Genomic DNA, 16579 nt, shown 5'->3' on the forward strand with positions numbered 1-16579 from the left:
TTTCAATACACAGCGAATCCGCACGGCTGCTGCACCACATATATGTGAACCGGCTCCATAGAGAAGGCTGTTGGTTCACGTCATGCAAATCGGCTGCGGTTCAAAACGCATCCAATTCGCATATATGTGAACGGAGCAACAGTCAATTTATCTCATTATTGAGACTATGAAAGATAAGACCCCCTTCACACTGAGACACTTTTAACCCCCGCTAGTGGCCGAGGAAAGGGGGAAATGTGCCCTAAAAGCACTGCTGCCGAATCGCTTTGCAGGTGGTTTAGGAGGGATGTACACCGCCCCAACGATGCTGCTTGCAGGACTTTTTTTTTTTAATGTCCTGCCCGCGCAGCACCCCAATGTGAAAGCACTCGGGCTCTCACACTGGGGCTGCAGGGGAGGCATTTTTCAGGCACTTTACAGGTGCTATTTTTAGCACTTTAGCGCTTGAAACCACCTCCAGCGTGAAAGGGGTCTAAGGGAATCCTTAGTCAGATCTCCTGCAAGGTGATTTGTAATCACTTATTGGGACTTGAAAAACAGACCACAGAATTGACTGCGCAACATACCCAAGGGGTGTACTCAAAAGCGTACCTACTCTGAGCAGGGCAAAGCTCTCTTCGATGCGAGTTCTGCCGGCTGATGGAGACTGTTGTTGCCACCCCCTGCGACACACCAACCTTACCTTTCTCACCCCCACCCCTTTTTTTTCCTTCTCTACTCCCTTATTTGTTTTTTCTTTTCACCCTCTGCGTTTTCTTTCCCTGTAAGCATAAAAATCTTGCAGTAGGTACATTCCAGGTGTGATCTCCCGGTGACAGCCCTATGTTAGTAGGACTGCTATCTGGGGTCCTTTATAGTCACCCGGGTTAGGGTTTGACTATTTATGATCCCCTTTTCTCTTTTTGGTATGGTATGGAACCACTGTTGGTTATAAGCATACTTTTGCTCTTTGTTTAGTCTATGTCAATAATTTCATACTACCAATTTGTATCACCGTTATGAATATCAGAAACTGCTGGAAGAATGTGTACCCAGGGTTACATTTTCTTGTGTCCTGTTAACCGATTTTGGAAACTGCCCCCCCCTTTTTTTTTTTTTATATTATTCAGGAAAACACAGACCACAGAATATTACCACTGAAATTACCTTTAATCTGTCTTTTAAAGGCCTGTCAGAGGGCAGCTCCAGCACAGAGGTACTGGAATCCTGAGTGTTTGTACGGGTTACCGTTGCACCGCGTAAAATCTCCTTTGACCCCGCCCTCATGGCCATCACATGTTCTGAAAGTAAATGATCGTGGTCAACGTTTGGGGTATCCAGCAGGATGAACACCAGGTCAAATCTCGATAATAAGGCACTTCCCATCCTGCAAAAAAATAAATAAATAAATAAATAAATAAAAGCATGGAGATTGGTTAAAAAAAAAATAAAAATAAAATAAAAGTACACAGTGAATGTAGCAGTGTCCTATTACCAAATATCATGCTGCGATTTATGCACACTTATGGAGAAGAAAGAATGTGATACAAGCTTCCTGACCAGAGCACTTTTTACAATTTGGCACTGTGGCGATTTAACTGCCAATTGCGCAGGTCATGCAATGCTGTACCCAAACTAAATTTGTGTAATTTTTTCCCCCACAAATAGAGCTTTTTTTTGTGGTATTTGATAGCTTCTGCGGGTTTTATTTTTTGCTCTATAAACAAAAAAGAAGCAACAATTTTGAAAAAAAATTAAATAAATAAAATAAAAATAACTTTTGCTATAATAAATATTCCCAAAAAGGTTTTTAAAAAACAAAATTTCTTCATCAGTTTAGGCCAATATTTTTGTAAAAAAAAAAAAAAAAGTCGCAATAAGTGTACATCAATTGGTTTGCCCAAGTTATAGCATCTACAAATTATGGGAAAGATTTATGGCATTTTTTACTGATATCTGTGATTTGCGATTTTTAATCGGTACTGCGACATTGCAGCAGACCGATCGGACACTTGACATATTTTGGGACCATTGACAATTATACAGCTATCAGTGCTTTCAAAAAAGCCCCGATTACTGTGTAAATGTCACTGGCAGGGAAGGGGTTGACACTAGGGAGAGATCAAGGGGTTAAATGTGTTCCCTAGGTGTGTTTCTAACTGTATGGGGACAGGACGGACTGGGGGAGGAGACCTATCGCTGTTACTACTTAGTAGGAACAAACAATATGTCTCCTCTCCCTTGACAGAACAGGGATTTGTCTACACACACAAATCCCCATGCTGGTTCTCGCGTCCGAGAGTGCGTGTAGCCGGCAGAGATAGCGCCCGTCAGCCACATGCATCGGGTCACCCGCCGAGCAGCGTACCCATACGGGGTATGGCAAAGCCATTCTGTGGTTAAGAAGTTTATAGCACTACAAGGGCATGCGCCTCCCTGGTCTGTTTTTTCACATTTTTCATTAATTAAAAGCAGAGTTCCAGGCAAAAAGACATCTTTGTTTTAAATAAATGACCCCTCTCATTTTTAGATTTGTTTTGGTACCTTTTTTCTTCGGTACTTCCATCCTATGTCACCGCGGCGAGGTACATCACTTCCACGGTTGCATCAGGCCTCCCCCCCCCCCCCCACACTGCATTCCAAGACCTGTCTGTCCCACAGAAGACGACAGAACCATTCAGAAAGTGTCGCGTGAATCGCGCAGGCGCAGTAGGAAACCGGCTGTCTGAAGGCTTCACTGCTGGTTTCCTTTACTGGCAATGCCACTGCCTGCAGCCGAAGCCAATGGATGGATCGGCTTGGGGTGCCGACAGAACCGCTCCCTGGAAAGGTGAGTGGCCTTATATTAAAAGTCAGCAGCTACAGTATTTGTAGCTGCTGACTTTTAATTTTGTTTTTTCTCTAATAATGATATTAGGTTTCAGGTCTTTGGCCACATCAGGCAGCTCCGGGGGCCACAGGTTGAGCATGCCTGTTCTACTATCATACAGCAAAATGTCTCCAGGTGTCAGAGATAAACCTTGTGGTAATCAGTAATTTTTATTTTATTTTTTTTTAAATAGAAAATGTTCTTGGGCGGTTTTATCAGATTTGTTACTAAAAGGTGACTGATAAAGTTATGAACAAAATGTTCATAATATTCTATGAATGCCTTTTACCTTTTGAGAGCTGTAAGTCTCATAAAGCTGGTAGACCCTCAGACCGTGCTCTTCCAGGATACATTGTACAATCTGACACTGGCCTATAGATGTCGCTCTTACCATAATCAACTCATACAATGTACATCAGAGCCTAGTTTTGTCGAATATACTGTAAAATGCAAAGCTTTGTCAAAGTCACGTTCAAATAGAACTAAATAATTGGGTGAATATCACTTCAGCACAAAACCATTACTTGCAGACCTAGGAGTATTGGCTGTGTTTCAGAAGGAGAAACACATGGAAGCATACAGTGGTTCTTAACCCTTCACAAGTGCATTTGATCTCTTTACAATCCAGAGATCATATATTTCTTGGAAGAAGCTGACACCTTTGGTGGTTTGGAAAGTTGTGAGCACTAGGAGGGTTTGACTTCAATGAATAAGTGCTATATTATGTTCTAATGTTATTGCCCTATGTTGGTCTTCTTTTTTTTTCTCCTACTACAACTGAGGGGAGCTGTGCGTTCTAGGATGTTAGCTGTGTGCAAGAAGGGGAAATACGTGGAAACATACACAGTGTGTCCGGTGGGGTTTAACCTTTTTCACAAGCGCATTTGATCTCTATAAATGCAGAGATCATATATTTCTAGTAAGGAGTTGCCACTTTTGGTGGTCTGAAAAGTTGGGAGCACCGAATGCAGAAGTCTTCTATGATGTGTTAGCAGCCCTTTGAGCTATTTGTGGGCAGTGGGTTCGATGCAGTGTTTATTTTTCACATAAGTTTAAAAAAAAAAAAAACAAGTGCATAAGTTAATTTTTAATTGTACTTTATATTTGTGTAATAAATTTTATTTATTATTGATGTAAACAGATTAGAAATATATTTGGTTGAGCACAGGAATATTCAGTCACAGACTGGTTTTCATGTGGCTTTGCACACTTGTTTTGGTTTTAAAGGATAAGTTTACCTTTACCAAAAAAAAAATTAAAAAAAAAATTAAAAAAAAATGGCGTTTATTATTTTTTTTTGTTGGGAGCCCAGAAAGTATCAAACACACACACACACACACACACACACACACACACACACACACACAATAAGCAGATCATGGGTGCTATGCAGGGCTCTTGCAGGCTCGGTGTGTAAGCTGTTTGGCCATAGCAGGTTACACATTAACAGGAAGCATCAATGAACTACCACAGCGCTCAACAGCACCGAGGTAGTTCATTGAGAACTACAAACTGACAGCCGCAAAAGCTGCAGGTGCCTTGTCATTTTCCATTCATAGAGCACTGTGAAAGGATGATGCGGCCGGCAGGCAGAGCCCCGCAGGGCCGCACCTTTTACAGACTGACAGCTAGCAGGAGGGAGATCGGGGGAAAGGGATGCTGGTGCATCTGGAACATTTTACATGTTACACCCTGAATATGAGTGTAACATGTTACAAAAGTGAAGTTATCCTTTAAAAGATACAAAAAAATAAATAAATACAATACCGTCCATCTCTGACTACCTGAAGTTGCAACTTCCCTGGCTATTATGCCAAATGTATGGCTTCCTCATTCAGGGGTTCTGAAGATCAGAGGTCCTAAATTCACTAGCTGAATACTTGTTTCAGGCCAGGGCTTTAACATAGTGAAACCAGAGGCAACCAGCAATTACAGAAGCAGGTCAGTGATAGCAGTCTATGTATTACTGTTGACTTCTTGGGAATCCTTCCCTTTAATTGTCAGAGTACTTACTTCAAATTTTCAGAGACGGTTTTGCCTTTGTTGTAGTGCCCACCCACTGGGTTGGCAGCAGCAATGATGGATGTCCTGGCAGGTAAGGTGCAAACAATTCCAGCCTTGGCAAGACTAATACTCTGTTGTTCCATAGCCTCTAGTAGAGCCTGATGTTGATTACCCATCTTGTCAAACTCATCAATTCCACATATACCTAAATAATAATAATAATAATAATAATAATAATTAAAAAATGAAATCAGGGGCTTAAAAAAATGGCTACAAACAAAAGTATTGCTCACAGTAATGAATTGCCTGCTTTCTTTTTTGGTTTTATTTGGCTTCTTTAGCAGAGAAGCTGAACATATCACTTCTAAAAATAAAAAGCCAGGAGCTCAGGTATTTTAAGGATAATGTATTCAATTGGAGAAGTGGGACAGTTGCCCAAAAAGGAAAGCGGCTTCTTGTTTCACTTTACCAGCAAATGGAAAATGTAATCTAATTGGTGGCAAAGGGCAGCAGTTCCAATTTTTTTGCAATTTTATGTGCTATTATAAAAAAGGAAAAATTAAATTTTTGCACTCGCCATGAAATCCTATTCTTCGCATCCTGCCCCCTACAGGAGGCTTGGATGCTGGCAAATAAAAAAATTGTTGAGCAACCCAGGATATCCTCTCCTACTACCAAGCGTACCTCACTTTTGGAGAGCACAATCATAAATAGAGGGGTGGGACCTGTGTTCCTTAATGGACTTCAAGAAAATTAATTTTATGGGCAGGATCACTAACGGCAATGAAGGGGCCACAAAGCATGGCATAGGAACTGCTGATTCACTGAAAAGATGGGTACATGAAGGCAAGTATCTGATGTCCACAGAAGCCAGAAAGTCTTCCTGGTGAAGGGAAGCAATGACAGGTTTGGTGGATGCCATGCAAAACTTCTGTACAGGAATGAAGACATGCAGGAGCTCTGATATCCAAGCTGGGGTGGATGATCCCTTTGGGTTTGGGAACCGTAAACAGGTTGGAGTAAAAACCCCTGAAACAATTCTGGAACTGGGGCAATTACAACTTGTTCCAGAAGACCTAAGAGGGCTCGTGTAGATTTGCTAATCAGTGCAGTGACACAGGAAGGTTGGAGGCAAGAAGGGTCATTGAGCAAATGGCCGGTTTGTAGCTCAGGGATACCACCTCCTGCACCCAAGCATCTGACACACAAGCTGCCCCCCCCCCCCACTCTGGAAATTGAGGGTGCACCTTCATGCCAAGAATAGTTTATCTGAGGATTTGGCAGACTTAGCCCTTGTACACACGGTCGGAGAATCTGTCGGAATGTGTCCTATCGGACCGTTTTGTCGGATAATCCAACTGTGTGTGGTCTGCATCGGACTGTTTCCGTCGGAATATCCGTCGGACCCAATTTTCCAACTTGTTGGAAATATTTTCCGACAAAATGCTCCGATCGGACATACTCCGATCATGTGTAGAGAATTCCGATCAGACAAAGTGCCACGCATGCTCAGATCAAATTCCTACATCAAAGCTATTGGCTACTAGCCTGAACGTAGTCCCGTCGTAACGAAATAACGTCATCACGTTCTGAACGATCGGATTTTCCGACAACTTGGTCCGACCGTGTGTACGCAACAGTTTCGCACACAATCCGTCGGACAAAATAAAACGGATTTGGTTGGCAGAATGTCTGACCGTGTGTACAAGGGCTTAAGAGTGCCAGGACTTCGGGTGGACTGACAGTCATGCTTCAGGTGTCTCAAAATGGAGGACAAGTGAGAGGAGAGACGAAACTTAACGTTTCTTGTCAGAGAAGGAGAAGATTTTGAAATCTGTTTATGAGGCTTCTTCTGCTGAGGAAGATTGGTGTCCTTGCTACCACTCCACAATCTTATTGTCATCAAGACGATTGTCCTGGATAATATTATCAAGAGCATGTCCAGAAATATTTTTTTGGCCCTCAACGGCCATGCAGATCAAATGCTTCTTTTGCAAAGGCCCTGCAGTTTAGCACTTTAGTCAAAGTGCCTTATGCATATGAACATATGTATGTTCAAGAAGCAGGGGATCAACTGCTGTACTGGCCTAAATTTTTTTTTTTTTTTAAATGATTTTTACTAATTGTACAGCGTTTGCCAAGATAAAGTCTGTTGCCCCTTGGAAGACATCGCAGACGAAACACGGAGGCTGAGCCTAGCGGTGACATCGTCTGGAGAACCAGCGGTGGGCGTTTGTAATATGTTCTCAGCCTGTTCTTGTTTTGTAAGTCCAGACAGTTATGTTTGGAATGTACTTCACTATTGGTTTTCTCCTCGCTCTTCTCTCTTGGTGTATATGATACCGACCGCTATTTGTGAGAGTTACATCCAGTGGAGATCTGAGCAGCGTCTTTGGAAACAGAGAAAGCCAAGCTATTTTTTCGCAATGTGGGATTGAGTATGGTTACCATACATCCATTTAGGATTTGTCCCTAAAGCGTTGTTAGACATCCTTACTTTTGCGGCCTAAGAATTAGTTTATTTCTTTATGGTGGCTGGTGCACAACATTGGTGTGAAGAAATAATTTTATCTCAAGTTGTACTTTATAATGTATAATTTTTATTATTTTGGGATCGGTGTATTTCGGGCTATTTAAATCGTTTTTTTGCCTCAAATATTTGAATAATATGTTGATTTGATTTATAGTGGCAGCGCAAAATATTTTTGTTTATTTGTAAAGTAAATTTACCACCAGGATCAAGTTAAAAGCAGGAACTGCAAGAGAAAAACAGGGCTTTAAAAAGCACTTCCAACCATGTATTGGTTAGGTCCTTGTAGAAAGGGCTTCCAACCACGTATTAGTTTGGGTTCTTGTAGACAGTTGCATCCTCCACTGGTATAATATTGTAGGGGTCTTGTTAAGACATAAAAAAAAAGGGCAAATAAGCGCTTGGGAGAGATAATAACTTATCAAGATGCAAATAACTCTGATTTGGGCCATAAAGTTTTGGATGACATGGTAAAGACCATGGTAACCTAAAAAGAGTAGATTACCCAACCCCAGCCGCACCTGATGGGTCTACAGAGGACTTTGAGGACGCAACACACTAGAAGCAGAGATCATCATGACTTCATGGTGCCGATTTAAGCAGGTGAGCTAAAAGCAGCCCTGGAACAGACCAAAGTCTCTGTAGGCAGGCAGCAGTAGGGAGATGGTTTAGACCACCAGGGGTCTCCAAACTTTCTAAACAAAAGGCTCCTTCCTTCCTTCACACTTCGGGGGGGCTGAACTGTGGTCAGTGGGAGTAGAAAATGCCCTAGCATAATTGGGAGTAAACCATGCCCCATCATTGATGTCAGTGGGAGGAATTGTGCCCCATTGTCTGTGCTATTGGCAGAAATGGTGTCCCATCGTTGGTGTCAGCGGAGAGGCAATAGTGCCCAGTCATTGGTGTAAGCGGAGGGGCAATAGTGCCCCGTCATTGGTGTCAGCGGAGGGGCAATAGTGCCCCGTCATTGGTGTCAGTGGAGGGGCAATAGTGCCCCATCGGTGTCAGCGGAGGGGCAATAGTGCCCCATCGGTGTCAGCGGAGGGGCAATAGTGCCCCATCGGTGTCAGCGGAGGGGCAATAGTGCCCCATCGGTGTCAGCGGAGGGGCAATAGTGCCCCATCGGTGTCAGCGGAGGGGCAATAGTGCCCCATCGGTGTCAGCGGAGGGGCAATAGTGCCCCATCGGTGTCAGCGGAGGGGCAATAGTGCCCCATCGGTGTCAGCGGAGGGGCAATAGTGCCCCATCAATGGTGTCAGCGGAGGGGAAATAGTGCCCCATCAATGGTGTCAGCGGAGGGGAAATAGTGCCCCATCAATGGTGTCAGCGGAGGGGAAATAGTGCCCCATCAATGGTGTCAGCGGAGGGGAAATAGTGCCCCATCAATGGTGTCAGCGGAGGGGAAATAGTGCCCCATCAATGGTGTCAGCGGAGGGGGAATAGTGCCCCATCAATGGTGTCAGCGGAGGGGGAATAGTGCCCCATCACTGGTGTCAGTGGAGGGGGAATTTTGCCCCATCGTTGGGTGTCGATGGATAGAGTAGTGCCCCAAGGGCCAGATGGAATAGTGCCCCAAGGGCCTGATAAAAGAAGGCAAAGGGCTGCAATTTGGAGACCATTGCTATAGATGCTGTATAATGGGAAAGAGCGCACAATGTGCTAGAAAAAAATGGTAGTAGGATTGGTTATCTTGGGCTGGCCTACAGTTTTTATGTTCGCTAGTGTCCAATCCTCCCGTAGGCGGCTGTATAACCCCAAGGTTAAACCATTAACCTTATTATTATCTTCTGTGCTTACAAACCAATACAGGAATAAAAGTATGCAAATGTTATTATGGTACAATGGAATCAATGTTCCCAATCAATCCTTGCATAAGGAGCTTTTGACAAGTTTTGAAATTTTTTGAAGCAAATGTCTGTGTTACAACATGGAAGTTGTAAAGGACAATAACACCTCATACCTTGGTCTCCCAAAATTAGAGCTCCAGCTTCCAAGGCAAAATCTCCTGTTGCGCTGTCCCTGGATAGGGTTACTGTCAATCCAGAAGTTGTAGTCGTGTTTCCACAAACATAGATGCCACGAGGGGCCACATTACAAACTGCCTGCAACATGATAAAATATGGATCACGAAGCTCTTTATTTGGAAATTAATTTAGAGTAAATGTGCATCAAAACCAGCATTCCCTAGTATTTTTATTTATTTTTTTACAAACTCTTTTCAATAAGACAAAAGCATAATCATAAGTTATCCTTACCTGTAACATCTGACTTTTTCCCAGTCCAGGATCTCCAACCACAAGCATGTGAGGATCTCCACGAATGGGAATTCTGTTTTTATCATCCACATATTTTTGACAGCCTCCAAATAGAGCAAGTGATAACCCGGCTTTAACCACCTGTAAAGAAAAAAAAAATAATAATAAAAATAACCCTTTCTCAAAGTGTGAGACTTACTAAGCTTTGAAAACTTACTCCCAGCTTAGAGGGGGTTTCTTCTATGAATAAGAAAGTAACATATACACATTGCATTAGTACAGATCCCTTAATGTGACCTCCAGAAGATCTATCCCCCTTCATGACCAGGCCATTTTTTTCAATACGGCACTGCGTAACTTTAACTGAAAATTGCATGATTGTGCAACGCTGCACCCAAATAAAATTTAAGTTTTTATCTCCACAAATAGAGCTTTCTTCTGGAGGTATTTGATCACCACAGGGCTTTTTTTTTTTTTTTTTTAATAGCGCAAAAAAATAAAATGTATATATATGTATATATATATATATATATATATATATATATATATATATATATATATATATATATATATATATATACACATACATACACACACACACACACACACACATATATATATATATACACACAGATTTGACTTTTGGTTAATAACAGCTGCTGTTTTTAGTGATATCACTTTTTCTCCATTGAGCGCTAGGATCAGTATGTGTATATATATATTTTTTTTCCTTATTATATTATTGATATTTGTCTTACCAATCTCTCTTTCTGCTATAAAAACAAATCCAATCAACAGAAAAGTCAAAAAAATTGAATCTCTTTAGAAATCTAGGCCAATATGTATGCTGCTACATATTTTTGGCAAAAAAATAAATAAATAAAAATTCCCAATAAGCGTATATTTATTGGTTTGTGCAAAAGTTATAGCGTCTACAACAAACTATGGTATATATACTGGAATTTGTATTTAATTTTAAATTTTATTTATTATGCAGCTTGGTCCAAATGAACTATTTAAAAGTTGAATGAAACATGGAGCTCAGCTTTAAATCTTTGATGGGTCATATTAAAATTCCTTTTACAGGCCCCATTCACACCTGAGAGTTTTGTAGCTTGAAGCCTGAAGCTACAAAACGCTGGAGGGGAAAAAAAAATCTACTATTCTCAATGGAGATGGTTCACATCTCCACTCCAAGTCGCCTGAAGCTCAAACAAGTTCTGGACCCTTTTTTGTTGCTCGAAGTGGGCAGATTTGGGCGTTTTTTTCTTCTTTTTACATTGGTGACCTTTTGCCCTGCACAAAAAAATTGCGGCAAACCATGCGATTTTCTGCTTGAAAATACTATGCTCAGGTGTGAATGGGGCCTTATAGTCAGCCTCAGGTACACAATCAAATCATAAGCCATACTGGCAGAAGGGAAGTGGGACCCCCTCAGTGTCATCACCAAGAACGGTTACTTTACCCTGAAGAAGGCATTTCAAGCAAATGGCATGCAGAGAGATTAACCACTGGCATATTAAAAAAAAAAAAAAAAAAAAAATTTAATTCAAATGATTAAAGTTTTATGAGTTTTCAGCTATAGTATACATTATTCAGGCTGACAATTTCCTTGGAAAATATAATTTGGCCTTGACTGAATCAGACAATAGAGAGGTTAGTCATAACACACATTTAATAATGAACATAAAATGTATTCTTGTGATGACACTAGAGTTGTAGGAAACCCTTTAGCAACAAAACATACAGTACATTGCATTCCGAGTTTATAATGGTAATGTAAATATGGCAGCTCACCTCATGTCCATATATCATGGGGCAAAGAGAGCTAAGAACAAAAAACACAAAAAATGTATTTAATTCAGACTTATAACTGGAAATTGTTAATCAATCATATATGCTAAAGCGGAACTAAACCCATAGATTTAACGGAAGGTAACTGTCACATTCGCTGTGCTTTCAACCAAACTGTCAAACCATCAAATGTCTGGTGTCATAACGGATCACATGTGTATCACCGTGGCAGCTAAAGTTTAAACAGAGGCCAAGATGGCGGCTTCCTTGGCTAAAAACAATAGGAGAGTTTAGGTTACTCTTTAAAGTGTTCCTTCACCTTTTGGTCCTTTTGAAATCCCTGCTCCTTTCTGTCCAGCACGCTTCTGGGATGGACCAGATTGATCTTGATTGGTTTGCATCTGCACAGTGAATCATTCTGGTCCGTCCCAGAAGCACAGCACAGAGAAGAGGATAATGTGCAAGAAATATGTCGGACATGTATGGGTGGAAGTAAACCCCCAATGCAAAGAAGCATTGGAGTTTACAAGAGTACAGTTGTGTTCAGCTCTTCACTTGTATGCATGCAGCTCCCCGTGCGCTGGAAAGGGAAGGGAAATTGACATCAAGCATAAAACAAAATGCGGTCTGTGTGCATAAATGTCATTAAACTTACAAGGAAACAGTCACATGCAATTAAATATTAAAGACATTGTACACTTTCAAATGTTTTGTTGCTTTAACTCTGTATTTGTGCAGTTCTATTCTCTGTGTATTTTCTTTGCCTTACCTTGTAACGCTTTCACATGTTAAGGCTGCAGTTTGTAGTGTCATGGCTGATCAATTCCTCTAGGTCCATGTATTCAGTCATCCAGGTTGTCCCTACACAGTTTGCAATACCCACAATTTGTCACAGCATGGCAGGTTCGCTAATTTTTCTCTTCTGGGTGCCCAAAAGACTGAACCCCTCCCAGGAAAGAAAATATCTACGACCCTGTTCCTAGGGACTACTTGTACATTTTGTTTTTAATTGTATTTAAAATATATAACAGCCTGCTGAGTCATTATGAAAATTGAATCAGGTAAATGACAGGAAGGTAAAAGGCAATTGTTAAAAAAAGAAAAAAATGTAAGAAAGTTAATGCCACCAGACTTTAGAGACAATATTCTGCTTAGTAAAAGAAATGCCTAGCGATTAAGTTAATGGATGCATAAATCATTAATGCCAACGCACAAGGAGCCATAATGGCAGTGATAAGCAGTGTATACTTACTTGACTATTAATTTGAAGAGACTCTCCTGAGCCTGGATCTCTTGAATAGCGTACAGGTCTTTCAGAGAAAAATCCATAGCTGTCCCATGCCTGGTGCTCTCCTCTGTGTCTTTAGCTTTCTGACCTTTGCTGTTACTGACTGAATTTGCCTCGATGTACAACAGAAACATGCATTTATTGTTTTTATTTTTAAACCCTCCTATACAAAAGGAGATAATTAAAAATTAGATTTGAAAGTATTCAGTAAATGGCTTACCCTAAAGTGTTACTAAACCCACAACAGTAAAATCAGTCTGTATATGCAGTGAAGCATGCTGGTTATACCCACCCTGGGAGCTAAGGGGTTAAAGTGACACTAAAGGTTTGATTTTTATGAAAAAAAAAAAAAAAAAAAAAAGCAAACCTATCATACTTCCCTCCACTGTGCAGCTTGTTTTGCACAGAGTTGCCCCGAATGGCATTTTCTGCAGTCCCCCGGCGGCTCTCCTAGCTCCTCCCGGTCTCAGATAAGCCCCCTGGGAGAAGCGATCTCCCGGGGGGTTAACTTGCGGGCGCGCCCGAGTGCAAGACTTGGCCCTGCCCTGGGTCATGGGATTTGATTGACATTACCGAGAGCCAATGGCTGTGCTGCTATAAATCTATCCAATGAAGAGCCGAGAAGCCTGGGCTAAGTAAACCGGGGGGCTGGTAATCATCAGATGTTTTTTCACCTTAATGCATAGGATGCATTATTTATTATATTATAAACTTTATCATACCCAGGATGTCTGCTAGACTCTGGTTTGAACAGATGTAAGGGAGTTATTCCTAAGAATTACAGGCCTACAATATAAAAACGCCAAATTTCCATGCAAAATAATTGTACCACTTTCAGCACCTAAAATCAGAACTAATCATACCGCCAGGGAGGTTAAAACTCCCATCTCTACATCTCCCTCTTGTTTCTATGTTAAATGTTTCTACTATGGGGAGGTGGTGGATGTGTTTGAGACCTCCTATCCTTAGTTAAATTTATTAAATAATACATTTTATAACCACTTCAGCTCCGGACCAATAAACACCTTAAGGACCAGAGGTCTTTTTGCAATTTCGCACTGCGCTGCTTTAACTGGTAATTGCGCGGTCATGCAATATTGCACCCAAACGAAATTTGCGTCCTTTTCTTCCCACAAATAGAGCTTTCTTTTGATGGTATTTGATTGCCTCTGCGATTTTTTTTTTTTGCGATATAAATGGAAAAAGAGCGAAAATTTTGAAAAAAAAAGATATTTTCTTCTTTTTGTTATAAGAAAAATCGAATAAACTAAATTTTAGTCATACATTGAGGGCAAAATTTATTTAGCCACATGTCTTTAGTAAAAAAAATGTCAATAAGGGTATATTTTTTGGTTTGCGCAAAAGTTATAGCGTCTACAAACTAGAGTACATTTTCTGGAATTTACACAGCTTTTAATTTATGACTGCCGATCTCATTTCTTGAGGTGCTAAAATGGCAGGGCAGTACAAATCCCCCCCAAATGACCCCATTTTGGAAAGTAGACACCCCAAGGAAATTGCTGATGGGTATGTTGAGCCCATTGAATATTTATTTTTTTTGTCCTAAGGGATTGAATAATGACAAAAAAAAAAAAAAAAAAATTTTTTTACAAAAAGTTGTCACTAAATGATATATTGCTCACACATGCCATGGTTATATGTGGAATTGCACCCCAAAATATATTCTGCTACTTCTCCCGAGTATGGCGATACCACGTGTGTGGGACTTTTTGGGAGTCTAGTCGCGCACGGCACCCCGAAAACCAATCACCACCTTCAGGATTTCTAAGGGTGCAAATTTTTGATTTAACTCCTCACTACCTATCACAGTTTCGAAGGCCATAAAATGCCAAAATAGCACAAAACCCCCCAAAATGACCCCATTTTGGAAAGTAGACACCCCAAGCTATTTACTGAGAGGCATGTTGAGTCCATGGAATATTTTATATTTTGCCACAAGTTGCGGGAATATTACAAACTTTTTTTTTTTTGCACAAAGTTGTCACTAAATGATATATTGCTCACACATGCTATGTGCAGAAGTCAAATTACACCCCAAAATAAATTCTGCTGCTTCTCTCGAGTACGGGGATACCACATGTGGGGGACTTTTTGGGAGCCTAGCCACGTACGGGACCCCGAAAACCAAGCACTGCCTTCCGGATTTGAATATAAAATGCTATAAAAAACAAACTAACCAGAGTCACCCGTAACACTTATACGGTGATCAGTGGTGAAAGGGTTAACTAGGGGCAATCAGGGGGTTCAAATTTTTATTAGGTAGTATATGGGGGTCCCTGGCGCTATATAAAAACCTGACGGGGAACCTAAATAACTAACTGGCTAACCAGCGTCACCAGTGACACTTATACTGTGATCGCTGGTGAAAGGGGGTGAAAGGGTTAACTAGCAGCAATCAGGGGGTTAAAACCATTATTGGGTAGTATATCGGGGTACCTAGCGCTATAAAAACCTGGCGGTGAGCCTAAAAAAATAACTAGCTACCTAGCGACACTAGCGACACTGATGCAGCATTCAGAAAAATTATCGCTTAGTGACACTGGCAAAAGGGGGTGAAAGGGTTAACTAGCGGAAATCAGGGGGTTAAAACCATTATTGGGTAGTATATCGGGGTACCTAGCGCTATAAAAACCTGGCGGTGAACCTAAAAAAATAACTAGCTACCTAGCGACTGTAGCGACACTAATGCAGCGATCAGAAAAACGATCGCTTAGTGACACTGGCAAAAGGGGGTGAAAGGGTTAACTAGCGGCAATCAGGGGGTTAAAACCATTATTGGGTAGTATATCGGGGTACCTAGCGATATAAAAACCTGGCGGTGAACCTAAAAAAATAACTAGCTACCTAGCGACACATGCAGCGATCAGAAAAATGATCGCTTAGTGACACTGGCAAAAGGGGGTGAAAGGGTTAACTAGCGGCAATCAGGGGGTTAAAAACATTATTGGGTAGTATATCGGGGTACCTAGCGCTATAAAAACCTGGCGGCGAACCTAAAAAAATAACTAGCTACCTAGCGACTGTAGCGACACTAATGCAGCGATCAGAAAAACGATCGCTTAGTGACACTGGCAAAAGGGGGTGAAAGGGTTAACTAGCGGCAATCAGGGGGTTAAAAACATTATTGGGTAGTATATCGGGGTACCTAGCGCTATAAAAACCTGGCGGTGAACCTAAAAAAATAACTAGCTACCTAGCGACACTAGCGACACATGCAGCGATCAGAAAAATGATCGCTTAGTGACACTGGCAAAAGGGGGTGAAAGGGTTAACTCTAGGGGCAATCAGGGGGTTAAATCTTTATTGGGGGGTGATAGGGGGCTACCCTGGACCTAACACTAACTGTCCTGACAGTTTTTACTGTCACAACTGACACTGAATGCATTGATCAGTAAAGAAATGATCAATGCAATCAGTGACACTGTGACTGGGGGGGGAGGGGGGCGGGGGGGGGGATCGGGGGGCCGATCGGGGGGGGGATCGGGGGGGGTTTGTGTGCCTGTGTGTACCTATATGTCAGTGTAGTGTTGGTGCACACTTACTTTTACTGTTCTCCTCGTAGTCCGGTCAAAAAGACCGCCCCGAGGAGAATGACATCACTTCCTCCTTCCTGTGTAAACAATACACAGGGGAGGAAGCTTCTCATTGGCCAGGAGCGATCCAGAGGGGGTGGCCGAAAACCAACGGCCATCCCCTCATCACGGAGCGCTCCTGGACCGAATCGGACCGCCGTAACCAGCGTGAGGGGGTCCGATCGGACCCCCCACCCGCTGGAAGGCAATCACGTAGATGTACGTGATTATGCCTGCCTGTGCCATTGTGCTGACGTACAATGGCAA

At 41.8% G+C, this 16579-nt stretch overlaps 1 protein-coding gene across 2 annotated transcripts in view; it reads right to left on the minus strand.

Annotated features, from left to right (window-relative positions):
• The window catches only part of MCM8 (minichromosome maintenance 8 homologous recombination repair factor), a 74579-nt gene that overhangs the window by 17388 nt on the left and 40612 nt on the right, over nucleotides 1-16579 (minus strand). For both annotated transcript variants that reach the window (XM_077485499.1, XM_077485500.1), the window contains 6 exons: nucleotides 12684-12882; nucleotides 11435-11465; nucleotides 9638-9778; nucleotides 9343-9484; nucleotides 4862-5057; nucleotides 1147-1366 (listed from right to left, as the gene is read on the minus strand). In XM_077485499.1, coding sequence (XP_077341625.1) covers nucleotides 1147-1366; nucleotides 4862-5057; nucleotides 9343-9484; nucleotides 9638-9778; nucleotides 11435-11465; nucleotides 12684-12882 — 929 coding nt within the window. The remainder of the gene's footprint in view (nucleotides 1-1146; nucleotides 1367-4861; nucleotides 5058-9342; nucleotides 9485-9637; nucleotides 9779-11434; nucleotides 11466-12683; nucleotides 12883-16579) is intronic.

Source organism: Lithobates pipiens, unplaced genomic scaffold (genome assembly GCF_037356315.1).
Source record: "Lithobates pipiens isolate NorthernLeopardFrog02 unplaced genomic scaffold, aLitPip1_a1.2 Scaffold_18, whole genome shotgun sequence".
Lineage (NCBI taxonomy): Eukaryota > Metazoa > Chordata > Amphibia > Anura > Ranidae > Lithobates > Lithobates pipiens.